The sequence below is a fragment of the Trematomus bernacchii genome, unplaced genomic scaffold (genome assembly GCF_902827165.1).
Source record: "Trematomus bernacchii unplaced genomic scaffold, fTreBer1.1, whole genome shotgun sequence".
In the NCBI taxonomy this organism is placed as follows: domain Eukaryota; kingdom Metazoa; phylum Chordata; class Actinopteri; order Perciformes; family Nototheniidae; genus Trematomus; species Trematomus bernacchii.
The window spans coordinates 2049607-2063533 of NW_022987771.1; the positions used below are offsets into that span (position 1 = coordinate 2049607).

A 13927-nucleotide genomic window follows, 5' to 3' on the forward strand; every position below is an offset into this window, starting at 1 on the left:
CCACAATCCTGTTATTTTCTACAGGAAGGAGTTCAGAATATGAATACAAATCTGAAATCCTTTTATTTCTCACACAGCAGGACATTTACATTGTTACAGCTAGGGAACTGTGAAGACAAAATAAAAGAGTAGACATTTTAAACAAAGGGGCAAGCACACTTTGATAAACTGAGAAACAAATAAGTACACTTTCGAGGTGGAAAAGATAAGTATGAATACGTTGAACAAATAAAGTGAAGAAATGCACTATGGTGCACTAGATTGAGAAAAAGCTGTTTATTTTCCTAATTATTGAAACAAACAATGTATTTTTCATCATGGTTTTACCTGCATTGTATAGCCTTTTCACTTTGGACCAACAGTCTCTTTGTGTAAATCATTTGGGGCGGCAGGAGCTCACCAGTTTGAGTCCCAGCACTGAACAAAAACACGATGTGTGGACTTCTGGAGAGGGGCCAGTTTACCTTTTGGGCAACTCTCTTTATACATCTATGCTGTGTACTGCTAAAGTGTCCTTGAGCAAGGCACTGAACCCCCAACTGCCCCGCTGGCGTAGAAACATGGCAGCCCCTTTGCTCTGACCGATTTCCATTAAAATGCATGTGTTTTTGCATTTGTGTGTTTCAGGCCTAATGTGTATAGGTCGTGTTTGTTTGTATTTGTAACATATATAAAGATTGCAAAGCTACTGCCTCCCATGGTGGGATGTTATCCTTTCCTGTGAACATCTATTCCACATTTGGTGGCCTCCTGATCATTATTTCCAGAGATACATGTGATTAGGCTGACACGGCCCCCTTCAGAGGAGCCTACATTTTCAATATTTTCGGTTATGGGAAGGTTCCAAACATCAACCTAAACAATTAATTTACAGTAATATATTGCTATAAAACCAATCTATTTAATAAACTAGACATATTAAAGTAAGGAAAAAACATGGCTGTGCTTTGTCCTACCTCGGGTAATGGTATCTTAAAAAACTAAAGCATTAGGGGGTTTGTTAATCTCTACTATTAATAAAGTCTTCTTCGGTATGTTCTGTAAGTCGCCATCAGGTGGTGCTCTAATCACTCAAATGTCCTCCTGACTAATTATTTGATAGCCTGTGCTTGTGAAGCCTCAAATGTCAGGCTCAGTCTGTTTGTTTGTTGTTTGTTTGTGTTGATGTGCTCGCGTGCTATAGTACGAGTGGGCGCTTGCAGTCTATGCGCACGTGCGTAATTAGTGCGTGTTCCTGCTAGGCTGTGTGTGAGCTCTCCTGTGTTAAAAGCGAAAAAGAGAAAGCCAAACAGGGACTTTAAACTTTGATTAAACTGTACAAAAATAGGAAAATAATCTCAAACCTGTCATGTAAGTACAGTTTCATTTTTACTTTTATATTAAAGACAGAAATGAAAGCCACAGGGCCATTTTTGTTTCAACCCCAGCTAAATATGATGATATATTAACTTTGATAGGTTTTAATATTAAATTAAGGTCCATAAACCGAAGATTAAAGAGGCAGCAGAGGGGGGACTATGGCCACATTATTCATACTTCACAAAGAGATAACCAAATGAGTTCCTCAAATGCTCTTCAATGACCCCTGATGGACCGACCAGGGAGCGATAAAGCAGCCCTGGGGCATCGGCCTGTAATGGGGCTGTTCACCGCCCTGCTGCCAGATCATCAAAGTTTCTCCGGCAGCTCTGCTGGAGGAGAGAAATCTCTGCCTGCCCCCAGAGCCAAGAAGACACTCAAGAGAGGCTGGATTTAAAACCCGCCCTCCGGAGGGATCTCGTTTCCCCCAAAAACCTCCCATTTTCTCTCTCACTCACTCTTCTGTCTCTCTCTCTCTTCCCCTCTGTCCCTCTCTCTTCCTTTACCTTTATCCCTCGCCTTTCGCCGTTTCCCCCACCACAATAATGGATCTCACGGCGAGATGTTTGTGTGTCCTCTCCTGTCTCGGCGTGATATTGGTGATCGATTTGGACGCGATTGGTCCGCGCTACTATGAGGAGTCCAGTGCCACATCAGAGGTGATCGACTATAAGGATCCCTGCAAAGCTGGTGAGGTTTTCTCCTTTTTGTGTCCTGTAGTAGCAACGCTGTGTGCTTCACCTTTTATGTGGAGGTAGAAACATGCCACGAATCTGTTTTGTGTGGCTTTGCACAGATCGGCCACACAAACGCTTTTATTGAGAGATGACAGTAGTGGATGTAGTTTTGAAGAAGGCTTCAGAGAACATTATGTGCGTTTGTTTTGTACTGAGAAGCGGAGTTTTTGCAGTTTGAAACATTTGAAGCACACACTGAGTTGCCTCGGATAACCCAGCTCCGAGAGCGGCTGCAAGGCTTGTAAGAGTGAAAATAAAAGCATGACAATACATACCTCCAGAAAAGTTTTGTTCTTACTGAAAAAGTTACAGCCTGCTTTTTTGCGGCAAATGCACTTTTATTTTTTTAATGTGATCATCTGGTTCCTGCTGGCGGTCTGCTGTTTTTTTTTATACTTAGAAAACCATCGCTGTTAGTCAATCGAAGCATTTCTGCACTTTGATTTTATGACTTTTTTTGCTCTCTTTCAGGTTGTTTTTTGTCATTGCAGAAATACTGTTTAGTTTTTTCACCGGCTGTTCACACGGCCACTAAAACAAAGTGGAGGAGGGGAAAGTACAGTGGAGTTTATGCACATAATTCAGTTGTCTGTTGTCTTATGGCCAAATATGTAAATATGTCTGCTTATTTTCTGCTGTGGTGAGACATGCATATTTTTTTCCATAATTTGGCAAATGCATATCTGACTTGTCATTGTAATCTTCCTCTGTGTGTGTGTGTGCATGAGTGTGTGTGTGAACTCACTGTCTTGCCAAATCCCTTTGGGGGAGTTTGAACAGATTGTGTTTTCCATCTGGTGAAAGTATTCAGGTTACAGATACAGAGAGTTGGCTTCACGCAAAATGACCTCTAAAGTGCTAGAAGTGCTTACCGATTTGGCATGTGTCAATTTCTGATGTGGCAGTCGATTATAAAACACAATTGAGTCCTCCAGCTTTACCCGTGTATCTTTCCTCTTCTTCTTCTTTCCCCCTGAGACGAGGAGTACATGTCGAGGGAGATGTAAAGAGTGTGCTCCAGGAGCTTTGTGGCTTTACATAAACATGACAAAGGTCAGGCTGCAGAAGAACTGTGTACAAGTCAGTGAAGATGTTGCTTCCTGTTGTTGCTTCACTGTTCAAGTGGTCATAGCAGATTGTTTTGCTTCACTAGTATGGATTATAACTCATTGACGCAGAAGACTTCAGACTGAAGGGTAAACAAACCAAAGGCCAATGGTCCTGTTAATATTTTAAGAGTTTTTTTTCATTGCGTTTCCAAGAATACCCACTTCACAATCCTCAAGCAGTACTGTTGTTTGTCTTGTTTGTGAGAATGTTATCATTATTAGTAATCCTGTTTTCAGTGTAATTTGGATGGAGTGCCGTTTTGTTTAGGGTTTCCTCTGGGCTCGGCTGCAAACAGGTTGTTGGGGAGACGGTCACAAGTACAAACTCCCACTCTCTTAACCCTCGCTGTCTCCAGCTCGTCCAACACACACCTGCTTTCTCCTTCTACCTACTTCACAGCAACATGTCTCCCCTTTATTCCTCATTCGGTTGAAACACCAGAGATTTTTCACTGTCGTCAACTCCATACTGGTGGATCAGGATTCTTGGATTATCGATTTCCTCTCTTTTACCCATATTTTTCACCCAATCACTGCACTTTTTGAGTCTATTTGATCGCCCTCTGTGGGCTCAGGGTCAGCATTTTTATGTCATGCCGCTTCCGCCCAGGAAAGTGCTTATAGCCGTGTGAAGTTTCAATTGCATTAATGCTCAAATCGGAGTGCATCTCTTGCTTGTATGGCTGTCCTTATGTTACACTGCAGGATTTTAGAACTATTTGTTAACAAGACTTCACATTGTTGTCATATACAGATAATCTGTAATGGTTGGTCAGTTATATAATTGACTAAATGGTGGCAATTTCTGTTAATGTCTCTGATTGTTTCAAATGCAATTCTTAATCTCTTGCCAGATGTGTGCCACACAGTTAAGCAACACAAACCCCCTGATAAATGTTTAAAATTCACAAAGGATTAAAATGTCCTCACTGAATCAGACATGGTTGAAATGTGCATTGATTGAAGCAAGCAGTGCAATAACACTGAAGTAATGCCATCTATTTAGGAAGTTAACCAGTGGAAAATTCCTTAGTTTGCAGAACTCCAAACTTGGCAGCTTTCCAGGAAGTCATTTAAGACTAACCACCCTGTGAGATTAGATCCACTCATTTTCTAAATGAGAAATGGATGGGAAGCAGTCACGCTCATTGTCTACTCTGCTTAAACGATAATCGTGAAAGCAGTGACTAGTTCCACATGAATGTATGCATTCATTTATGAAGCAAACATCTTAATCTACTAATGAGTGCTGTTTAAGCCCATGCTTTTTGCATTGAGCTGCTATGGCCTCAGCTGCAGACAAACCTGAACGCCCCCTCTCCTCCGGTCGCTCTTATGCAAGTGGCTTTCTGGTCTACCTGGCACCCGGCTCTGTCCTGTGACTGGCTCAAACACTTCACTGACTGTGGGTCATTCAGCCAGTGCCAAGGGAAAGCCTGTCTGGAAGTTAGAGGGCAGGCCAGCCACACTTTGCCACAGCAGCACAGGTGAGGAGAGTGCAGGCCTTGGTTATCCAACGCCTCTGAAGAATGTGTCAACAGAGGCTTGTGTTTTTCCTCTCGCCCCGTGATGTCAGGCGTTGACTGTGATTTGGCCATTTGAAATATGGCTGCTGGACTTCTTTTGACAATGTTTCAGAGGATTTACTTTCTCATAAGTCTGTTTCTAATTCGCTTTTGTGCTGGTTACAACTAAAATTACATAGTACATCACTATTTCTCTTAGCAAAGTCCCTTTTTTAGCTTGATACATTGACAGTATGTTGTTAAGATATAAAACAGACATAGACAAGATAGTGTTAATCATTTTTACATGAATTGCCTTCTCTCACAAATGGTTCAAGTTTGTTTTTTATTTGTTTCTCTTGTTTTTATGCTTCTGAAAATGGCGTCTAAGGCCACGTTTACACGGAGAGGAAACGGGTTGTATCCGCTACGGTTCGTCCACACGAGTCCGTAACGGAACCGCGGAAACTGAGCCCTCAAACGATAACGGCTCCCAAGGTGGGTAGATCTGCGGACGAAACACTCTGGGTGGCCAAACGGCTCCGTGTGTACGTCCTATACGATCATTTCCTGATAACGATGACGCCATAGCCCCACCTCTGCTGCTCATCCCCGCGTCACCCGCGTCATTGCTGATGTGTTTCGTCAACAACAACAATGGCGGATCACAGGGTTGCTTTCGTGCTCCAGACGCTACTGACCATGCTACAGATGTTAGTGCACAATCTACAGCTCCTCTACCACAACCATCAGCAACAAGTGGACATGGAGAACTACATGAATACATGTTGCTAAATCCACCACGGAGAATAAACAGAAGGGCAACCAGGCAACCATGGCAACCATGCTCGGGAGGTCTTATTCGCTGCTTTTGGTGTATTTTGTGGCGGAAGTACAACGCCACTACATCGCTTCCAGCGGGACGACCGGTCTCGTGTGGACAGACACGTTTCTTGAGGCGATTCCGTGTGGACGGAAGACTTTTTTGATATCGACTAGAGTTCGTTTTCGTCTCTGTGTAAACGTGGCCTAAAACAGATCCCACTCGTTACCGGCCTCCTGCTCTGGCGATGAGATGGGCTCTCTGTTGACCTTCATGATTGGGCCTTTAAGCAACACTTAAGCAGATGCTTTTCCTTTATCATGGAATACAGGCTGTATAGCCGAGCCCACACTGGGTGTTTTTCTTACATTACAGGCCCCCTGCCTCTCCTCTCTCTGCAGGGTTCAGGTGATTAGGGAGCCAATCTATTGGCACGATCTCGCTGCATTCGTTTGAAAAATATGTTTGTCGTCAGAGCTAAGTAATAACTAATCTTGCATTACATTAATACCAAGTCTGGGTTCGGAGCTACAGTGAAAACAAATGCTTTGGAAGGGCTAATACATTTAATCGAATTAAATGACTCGAATGATGCCCAATTAGCCTTCCATAATAAGCAGTTTAGCAATCACTTTTGCATTTTTCTCGGTAGGTTTTTTCTAAGTAAATCAGCAGTTCTACATCTCTGTTCATCTGGTAGAGATGTTTTTCTGTTCTCTCCACCTCTGGTTAAAAACAAATGGCTTTTATTTATGGAAAGTGTTCCAAAGAGTCTTCTATATTTAGTTAATCCACAAACCCATTTAAACTTTGCTTAGGACATCTGTTCTGAGATATGTCCTCTGCCAGACAGCATGACTATGTGTTAGTCTGCTCTGTAAACCACACATGCAGAACGGGCCAAATGGTCAAAATAAGTTTTTGTCAAAGGTGAAAATCCTTTCCTTGTGGCGATGAATTATTCATCTATACGGAGCAGAAGTGCTGGTGGCATTAAAAGAGACAAACGGCTGGCGAGCTGATGAGTCATTAGAGGTTTGACGGGCAGTCGGTATATCAGTGATCAGCAGCGGGGATGAGCTGGGAAATCCAATCTGCTAATGGGCTTGATGGAGTGTGAAATGTTAAAGGGGAGGCCGTCTCATGCTGGGTGCCCTTTGCAGCTCTCATTTTGTCAATACGATTGGAGCTGTAGTGTGGTGACAGGAACTCTGTCTTGATCTCATCTGCGGCTGTGATGAGTCTTTTATTGGGGAATAATTACTCGAATCGTCAGGCTGTAGCTTGAGACTCCCAAATAATCTCTCCTCTAATCATATACCTTCCTGTCGTAAACTTTTGAAATGATCAGAGTGCAGATAAGTGGAGATTTTTTTTCCCTCCCCTGCCTTGGGGCGCAAATTGCAGTGTAAGGAAATGTCTAGGTAAGCATTTGCTAAAGAAAAAAACAGCTGGTTTTAAAAAAAGGAGAGAGGTATATTACTTGCATAACAACAGGAATGCACGATACAATTCATCTCACTGTAGTTAGGATTATGCATTTCCCTTATTTCTTCCTACTTTATCTCAGTATTTATGTTACACAAACGTTGCTACTCTTTTTTGTACATTTGGAGAAACTTTAGATTCATAGATTAGGATTTGGCACAAAGTGCTAATAGGGAATGAAACCTGAAAGGTGACTAAGTACTTACACTGTCATCAGATGGTAATCACCTTAATGCAATACACTATTGGCCTCCATTTAAATTCAAATGCAGCGTTTGTTTCCAAACACAGGCCGGGAAAGGCGGTGCCACGGTATTGTGATGCATTCCAGGGTTACATATTGGCCGGGCCTTCTCATCCCTCATCAGTAGGTCTTGTATAGGCAAAGGCTGTCTAAACATCTCTCTGCACAGTGAGGAGTAAACCATGGCCTTCTAAATATAGGCTGCTGTTGGTGTCTGTATGGGCTTAGTATTGATGTTTGTGCAGGTTTCAGTGGCAGATGTCGTGGTCTGGTATTCACGGAAGGAGATTTCTGGGAATAATCGTGCAGTGTTTGACACCGCAGAGGTCGAGGCTAGGGCATTACACGAATCAATGGGATTAATTTGATTGAGATCTCATGTGTAATCTGTGCTGATTGATGGGGGCAGTCTGATGAGAAGGATTAGGATGGTTTAGATTAACTAAAACAATTCAATGGATTTGGACCTTATCACATATCAAATTAGTCCAAAGGTCATATATGTCGTTTGTGAAATATAGGCACATCAATCCTTATTTAAACGTAAATGCCCATAAAGTATATCTTCATCATCTTCTTCTTTTCTTCAGTTGTTTTCTCTGATTAAATCTAAACTACAACAGCAGCAAAACACCCTACAACATTACCTAACTATTCTGCATAGATATTCATATTACAGTTGCAGCTGTTGTCATTTAGGTAATGGATAATGTTTGGGTAGATATGCAGCACGGCGTTCTACGGTGATCACTTGCCATCTGCCACATTCACTGGGTTTTAATCTACAGTAAAACACAGGAGTCTCTCCTTGTTTGTACTTTATACCGTCACAGCGCTCTGTCTCTAGATGAGTTATCACCTTTCTCCATAGCCTTTCCTCAATCCCAGCCTGGAGTTGTGTACAAAAGATTCCTTCAAACCATGCGTCTGTGGATAATTAAAGCCAGGAGACAAGGGGATTAATTCACAATCCCTGGGAGTCTTTCCATAAACCTGCAACAGCGTCTCCAGGACGACTGCTGCCCGGGGGAAATGAGTCCTAATGCCGCCGGGCCGTGCATTTGCTCACTTCAATCTCCACTGTTGTCTGAGAACAATGACACTGCGGATTAACCGGCCTGTCTCCGGCACGGTGCTGGAGGATTGGGCAGAAAGCGCAGCCCTCTGTGAACCTCATGGGGGGGGGGGGGGGGAGAAAGCCTTCCCCTCGTTATTCGGTCATGCACATAATACTGCCAATATGGTGCGAGGTGACACTGGAGGTGGAAATCAACATCCCTTAATTGTTGTCTGTCCTTTTAGAGGGAAAAACTGTTTCATATAAATGTTTTTGAATACTTTTTCTCAGTGTTATGACAGCAAACGTAGAATTAGGGACTGCCTGTTCTTTGCAGCGTTCAGCCAGTTCTGGGAATCAAATTAAAAGAGAAAAGTGTCCTTCCGTAGTCAGCATATCCATCCTTTACTGCGCAACATCTGGTAGCTTCCTCTTATCAGTGGTTTTTTGGGCAATAGTTGCAAGTATAAGTGCTGATTGAGTGTGTTTTGCATCTCAGGGATTTTAGTTGTTGTTTTTTGCGAGCACAAATTAGAGGATCCCTTTTGACCTCTGGAATTTAAAGCCGGACTCTGTGCGTGTCCGGACATGCCGGTCGTGACCTACACCTTTTCTTATTGCTGTCATTAGCCTCCTAATCCCAAACACAGTCATTGTGCTGAGCGTCGTCCACATCCTGCAGCGTGGAAGCCTGGCTTGTATCATCTCCAGATTGTTTTAATAATACTCTTCTGGTGCCAAGTTTTCTGTGTCTTTGTTTCTATTGTGCAAATCATCCTTTTCTCTCTTGACTCTTGTCCAACTTTTATAGGACTGCGGGAGATGAAGGATTTTTCCTCAGGATGTTTTTGTTGCATACTAAAAGAAAATATAAAGCCATGAGCACCCTGGAAGCTAAATGAAATAAAGTTGATCTACACATGATTGCTTTGCTTTCACTAGGGGATATCTTTTACAAACCTTTCACAAATAGCCTCAGTAAATCACTCCCATTAACTCTGTTTTATAGTGGTTCTCCTGGCTTTTTACCCCTCTGGGTTGCTCTTCACTCCACCGCAAAACACACATGCAGAAGGCTGTCATTTTCTCTCTGCTCCACATCTGCCTTCCCTATTCAGAGCTGCGGTGTGCACAGAGAGGATGTCTTCTTCCTCTCTCTCCTTCCCCTCTCGTTGTCCTCTCCTGTTCAGACATGGATTACAGTGCCACCCCTTTGCCCTTCTCTCCCCCCTTCTGCTTCTTCCAAAACCCCCATCACCCCCCCCCCCAACTGCATACAAGCCTGGCCATAAATTCTAGAAACGTGCTGGTGTTAAAAGCCTGTAAAAGTGAGCGTCCTGTTTCTGCGGAGAAGACTCCTAGCTTATAGAAATGGGGCATTTAGAATCCAATAAAGCACATACCTCATAAAGTGGTTATTTTTCCCTCTCCTTGGCCTCATTAAGGAGCTATTACTTGTTCAAGGTGCCCCATATTACTCCATCGAGGCAACGTCTTACAGTATCATATCTTCTGTTAACTCTCATTAACTATCCAAGGACGCCAGGCGCACAGTGGTGAATGTAGTTGTTTGGTAACATCTGAACTTACTACGTTAATCATGTTGTCAGCTTTCTGAGTTCATGCTCTCTCTTCATTGCATGAACCTTCCTGACCCATGCGCGAAATGCTGCTTGCTTATATTTCTCATATCCTATAATTTGGAGTCCAGACAAGGCGGCTTTCCTGTTATCCAAACACTTCTATTCCCTCTGCAAGGAAAGGGTAACTAAGAGAGTCAGGAAAGAGTCATGTATATGTTTTTTATTTATGTGTTACACGCTCGAGGCCAGGCCTTACACAATTGACTGGGCCTCCGTGCAGCCGGGTCTGTCTGAGACGCAGGAAAAGCTCGAGGCTACTTGGCGTCTCAGACAGACGCTCCATATTGTGCATCTGCCTTTCAATCCTCTGACATGTGCCATCTCTGTTTTCTTCTGTTTCAGTTGCCTTTCTGGGAGACATTGCTCTTGACGAGGAGGATATGCGAATGTTTAAAGTGGACAGAATAATAGATCTGGCTCAGAGGACCGTCCAGATGGTTAATCACACAGGTAACAACAACAACAAAAACAGATTCAAAGATGACAACATATGGTGATATAATGAAATTGTAACAAAACAAGTGAAACGAACATGGGCCCCTCAAGAAACGTATTTTGTTTCTAAAGGGGCCCTACCAGGGGCGGATCTAGACAAATATTCATGGGGTGGCAAGAGGGTGGCAGGAGATTTTGAGGGGTGGCATCCCCTGGCAGAAGTATATGCTGATTTAATCGCAGTCATATGTTAACTTGGAAAGCCACAATATTTATATTTTAACTCAATAACATAGGTGACATTATTGTGGCACATCAGTAAAGCCTTACATATAAATATATAAGGTGGCAGACATAATTTAATGAATTTTAACTGAACAAAAACTGAATGAGTTTGTCTCACTCTTAGACCAGCAGGGGTACCAAATCTATGCAGACTGCTGCAATAAGTACATTAATTAACTGTCTCATCGATGTTTGTCTGAATGAATATGATACTCTTAACAATCATATTATTCCTATCAGCTGTCAATCACTGTTATGATTCACATATTCATTTATTATTGAATAAACTATATTTTAATGATGAATGTTCCTCAAGATGCTTGCTCACCCTCCTTCAAATTTGAAAGACAAGTAATTATATCATGTATCAAAATTCAAAAGATTCAAAGGAACAGTTCAGCGCCCCACGACTTTACTGCAAACAGTTACAACCTTGACTTTACATCAGAAAGAACAAACATTAAAGTAGTGACTAACTGCATCAGTTAGGGTTAAAAAACGTGTATTCAGCTAAAACATATACATCGCTGCAGTTATTATCCAGTGGAAAGCCCTTACCTACTGGCCTAGTTAAATCAAAGTGGTTACTTTTTTTTTGGCTGGGCAGTGTAGTTTTACACACAAATCTTATTTGACTTTCTCAGGACTTAAAACTGTTTTTTGGGGGCAGACCCCCACAAAGAAAAAAAACATATACACACATACAAGGTAATCATCTTAACAGTTTGTTATGCTCATCGAGTCATCCGTGAGCAGAGCATCAAGTTGGCATGCCTATTGCAGCTGAATGTGGCGATTACCATCTTGTTCAGCAAAACGCCTCACAAACTTATTAAGATCCAAAGCTTTAGTGCGTTTTGATTCAATGCTGAGTACAGCCAGACTTGACAGTCTCTTCTCTGTCATTGTAGACCGCAAATACCTCATTCCTTCCGTCTGCTGGATCCGAATGGTTCTCGTTATGCGCCGTCCCGTTCAAATGAAATCGCCACCAATCATATTTCCAAGCTCGCGCCAGGGCCGGGGGAGGGGTTACAAGGCTCGCGTCTTGTGCTGCATTCACTTGTACTCGGACATTAGAGATTTTCTCTCATAAATGTCCAATGAGCCACAACTTTTCTTTCAAAACAAAGATGCCAACTGGGGTGGCAGCTGGGGTGGCAAGGCTATTTTGTTAGGGTGGCAGTTGCCACCCCGGTAGATCCGCCCCTAGGCCCTACTATGTTCATTATCAGGTTCATATCTATATTTAGTGTCTCTAATGGCGCATTTCCACTGCAGGGCCTCGCTCGGTATGGCTAGGCCTTGTTAGGACTGGCTCACTTTATGCTGCGTTTCCATTACAGTTTAGTAGCTGGGGCAGTAACTATAGTAATGCAGTGTAGGCGGAGCCGTGACGTCATCTTCAATGAGAACCACAGAAAAACAACATCAGCCGTTAGCTGTTAGCACTCAAGCTCACAGCTCCTCATATCTGTTCAGAAACTAGACAAGTTAAACAAGTACAAACCACAGACTGTCTGTGTCATGGTGAATACAGTCGCTGGTTTATTTATGTCTGTATAGGCCGTTGTTGTGAGTGTGGACGGTCGGAGCATATATTGCGTCATTTTGAAACGTGTATTACAATTAAATCACGGTCAAATATGTTCATCTTGTTGTAGTTGTAGCCCCCTTGCCAGCGATTCTCTCTCTAGTTTAGCATACTCAGCCCGACTCAGCCTGGTTGTTGGCCCGGAAAGAACCTCGATTTTATGGGGCCAGAAAAACTGTGAAATAGTACCCGCTAGCCGGAACTACGCCAAGTGGAAACGCAACCAAAAACACTTTACGCTTAAGCGAGCTCCGCGCTGTAGTGGAAATGCGCCATTAGTGTGTGAGAGATAAACTCCGCCTGGAGGGAACTTTGGGATTTTGGCTTTTGCAGACCATTTACAAAAACCTATATATCACACTTCAGGAAAGAGAAAACCCAAAAAGCATAATAGAGCCCCTGAAGGGAAAACACTCTTCCACTGCAGCAGTCCAACCACTCACATCCTCTCAAACTGAGAGCTGGCAGCAGCACCTGTCAGGTAGCAGTTGTGTGTTTATCATAAGCCCTCTTTAAATGTTTAGGCCTTCAATTGGCCTGTTATCACTACACAATGCTACACCTGTATCCCCATGCACCGACGGTAATTGCAAGGCTTTGCCAGGTTATATGTTGTTCTTAAAAATAAAAAGCAGTATTTAAGCTACAGCTGTGAGTCGGGGGCCACCAAATAGTATTCACAATCCTATAAACTGTAGGTGTGTGTGTGATCCAACAAGTGTGTGCATGCTGCTGTTTGCTACTGACGCTGTCAATTTGCTGTGTTTCAGTTAATTGGCATGCTGAGGAAAATAAATGTTTTTTTAGGATTAGAAATACAATGCGGCTCTTCAGAGAAAGATTGATTTATAGAGTACATAGTTATCCCAGAGGCAGGGAGTTAAGAGGAGACACTCATCTCTGAGTATCCGTTGAGCAGGTGAGTCACTGCGCTCCTAATTGTTGTCTGGTGAAGAGGATACTGCTGGGAATGAAAAACACTATCAGTGCGGTTGCATAAAACTGTTCTTTTACAAAGTCATAAATGATATTGGAGCAAATATAACTGCTGACGTCAGCTACTTTAACTCCTCTTAAACCCAATGTTCAAACCATGTCATAGAAAATGGATTTGAGAAAAACCATTTAAAGAATCTTGTGGAGTACATACTATGTTACCATTGAATGACTTGTGTGTGCAGCTTTGTGGTGAAAGATCTAGTTAAAGAATGTGGTTTTAATTGACATTATATGAGGCATTAGCGTCCTTATGACAATGAATTACATAAGTGTCTACTCGTCCGTGTGAGTACTGTTTTGCTATAGTATAACGTGGGCCCCTGTACTTAAATCAAGACTTCTTCACTCACCTTGTAGGCAGGCGAGAAAAAAACATAGGGTGAGTATTTGATAGAGAAAAGGTCATTAAAAAGTATTCCTTAAGATATCACAAAGGACTTTCATCTTCCATAACAAATCAGTACAAAAATACTCTAAGCAAGACAATCATTTTTTTGTATTTTCTACCCACTCTTTCACGATTAGTTCTCAGTGTATGCAAATTACTCAAAAGTGTTCTTTATTGAACAGGCTATCGTATTTCAGGAAACTAGATAAATGAAAAATGAATGTAGACCCTGAACACAGCAGCTACAGGTGTGGTCGCATC

General features: G+C 42.5%; 1 protein-coding gene across 1 annotated transcript in view; it reads left to right on the forward strand.

Moving 5' to 3' along the window:
- The first annotated feature begins 1753 nt into the window (after positions 1–1753).
- bmp1a (bone morphogenetic protein 1a) overlaps positions 1754–13927 on the forward strand; it is a 36732-nt gene continuing 24558 nt past the window's right edge. The window contains 2 exon segments of the mRNA XM_034148708.1: positions 1754–2049; positions 10308–10415. Of these exon segments, the coding sequence (XP_034004599.1) occupies positions 1905–2049; positions 10308–10415 (253 nt within the window). The 5' untranslated portion in view covers positions 1754–1904.